The 2,560-nt window shown below is 36.5% G+C and overlaps 1 protein-coding gene across 1 annotated transcript; it reads left to right on the forward strand.

Annotated features, from left to right (window-relative positions):
• Positions 1-1,871: 1,871 nt before the first annotated feature.
• Positions 1,872-2,554, forward strand: LOC108380984 (trypsin-7-like; the record flags this gene model as incomplete). Its single annotated transcript, XM_017637389.1, has 1 exon — positions 1,872-2,554. A coding segment is annotated over exon 1 (552 nt), but the record flags the coding sequence as incomplete, so codon positions are not given.
• Between the last annotated feature and the right edge of the window lie 6 nt (positions 2,555-2,560).

The following is a 2,560-nucleotide window of genomic DNA, read 5'->3' on the forward strand; positions in this document are numbered from 1 at the left end:
CCATTTTGATTTTTGCTATTTTGACTCCAGATTCCAATTAAGCTATCCCAAAAACTCTTAAATAATATAATAATAAACCAATTTTTTTATTATTTTTTACATAAAATATTTTTTTTAAAGATTTTAGGCACCATATTGGATCGGTCGTTTTGTTTTTTGTTCTTTTGACTTCAGATTAATTTTTGGGTATCAAGTATCACTGTGCGCTGCAAATTATTGTTATACTAACAGTTTAAACTAGTGTTGGGCAGTATCGATACCAAAAGTACTCAGACTCGATTATCAAAAGGATCGATCACACTCGATTTTAAAAGTATCGATACTAAGTACTTCAAAGAACTCAGTACTCATAAAAGAACTCGAAAGTACTCAGTACTCAAAAATACTCTGTTCTCAGGATCGATTCAGTGTACTCAGTATTAAGTGTCGAATAGATACTTAAAAGTACTGAGTGTTATTTACATTTTACGGGTATTCAGAAATGATTGTACTCAATTTGAAGTTTCAATAGTTTTCAAGTACAGTACTACTTTCAATAAAGTGGTGCTAGCTTGTGAGATTTCTACACTAATTCTGAAAAAGGGCGTTTTTGAAAAGTTTTTTGAGATAGGGCGTTTTCGAACTGACTGCCGAGATAGGTAGATCTTCCACTCAGCAGTCGAAATAAGAATATTATAAATTTTTGGAAAATGGGCGTAGCCACGCCCACTTATGTTTACATGTGTATATCTTGGTAATAGCTTCACCAATTTCTTCCGAACTTAGCACAGTTGTTGGCCTTGATACAACATACCAAATGGCCGAAAATTTTTAAAATCGGACAATAACCACGCCCACATCCCAGATAACGGTAATTTAAGGAAATACGAAATAAATCTGTAAATATTGAAGCTAATTTATTCAAAATTGATGCTTGCAACAATTCGTTACAAAGAAATACATTTATGATAAAATTTTGGAAAATGGGCTTGGCATCGCCCACTTATGATCACATATATATATGTATCTCGGTAACCGTTGTTATTGTGTTCCACATAAAAGCAAAACGTTGAAAATTATTGAAATTGGACTAAAATTACGGCCGCTTTTCATATAATAGTAAATTTCAGAAATGCTTTAAACTTCAATATTTCGATATTTAAGGACGCTAATTTACTCAGAATTGATACTAAAAGAAGTAAGATTGTTTGGCATTTTGGAAAATGGGCGTGATATCACCCACATATGACTATATAAGTTTATCTCATTAGGTCTAACTGAACGTTCTATCGAAGATGTTTAGAATAGGGGTAAAACCATCCGGGCTTACCACGTAGCGGTAGTTTTCGGAAAAGTGGAAAACATATATTTAATACTTGCGCCGGGGATTTAATGTTCGGCTCCGCCGGTTTCTTACTTGTTGTTTTTGTATACCTGCTATCAGCTTATATTAATGTTAATGTTAATGTTTGTGATAAAAAAGTCAACATTATCGTTCCAAAGAACGCCCGCTTATAGGAAATAAACAAATTTTTGAATGTTTTGTTACTTTAATGTAAATAATGTAGAATTTGTGAGAGTTTTTGCTCTGTGCGAACCCATATAAAATCTATAAAAAGCAATTTACTAGATATTTGTTGGGCCAAAATTACTGGCATACATTTTCCATGAACATTTTAGCGAACCCGTTTCAATGATATTTAAAATAGTGTTTACCAACCTAGGCTATTTTATTGCGGAAGTCGAGCCTTCTTAGTATTTTTTTTTTCAGCGATTAGTTATATCTTGTGTCAAACAACTTTATGGTTCTATAATATCTACACATCTATGTTGTGTTTGGGGGTTAACAGATTGTAAAAAAATTACATTACAGTAACAAAGCCGTACATAGTTACAAGAGCATGCCGCTAATCCGCCAATCTTGGCCTTCTCGAAGAGATAAGATTGGAAGAAGGCTACCAGAGCGCGTATATAAAAACGACGTTGTAAACTGCAGAGCTATTTATACAAAACAAATTCTAACATGGCAAACAACGTTTACTTGTCAACTATTTTGGTCTTCATCATCGTCGTTAGTGTGAAATCAGACACTGGCACAACGAACACAACTCTACAGCCTGAGCAGCCTGGTGGGCGCATTGTAGGTGGTTACGATGCTGACATATATCAGTTTCCATATCAAGTATCGGTGCAATTGGAAAGACTACATCGTTGTGGCGGTGCCGTATATACCTCAACTATCATCGTCAGTGCGGCCCATTGTGTTGAGCTGGCGGACATGCCGGAGCTGTATGCTGTACGAGCTGGTTCGACGGAGCATGGGAGTGGCGGTGTATATATGCCAGTGCGCCGCATCCTCAGACACGCCCAATTTCAACCACAGTATCAGATCAGCCACGATATAGCTTTGTTGGCTTTAGCTTTTCCGTTGCCATTTGGCATCGGTATACAACCTATACCGCTTGCAACGAGAGCGGATATGACAAACTTGATGAGTACCATATGGTTCGTTAGCGGGTGGGGTGCAACTTTGGAGGGATCGCAAGTAAGAGCGGAACGCTTGCGTTATGTCGCCGTTAAA

Source organism: Rhagoletis zephyria, unplaced genomic scaffold, assembly GCF_001687245.7.
Source record: "Rhagoletis zephyria isolate East Lansing unplaced genomic scaffold, Rhagoletis_zephyria_1.1 Rzeph_scaffold_21035, whole genome shotgun sequence".
NCBI classification, from domain to species: Eukaryota; Metazoa; Arthropoda; class Insecta; order Diptera; family Tephritidae; genus Rhagoletis; species Rhagoletis zephyria.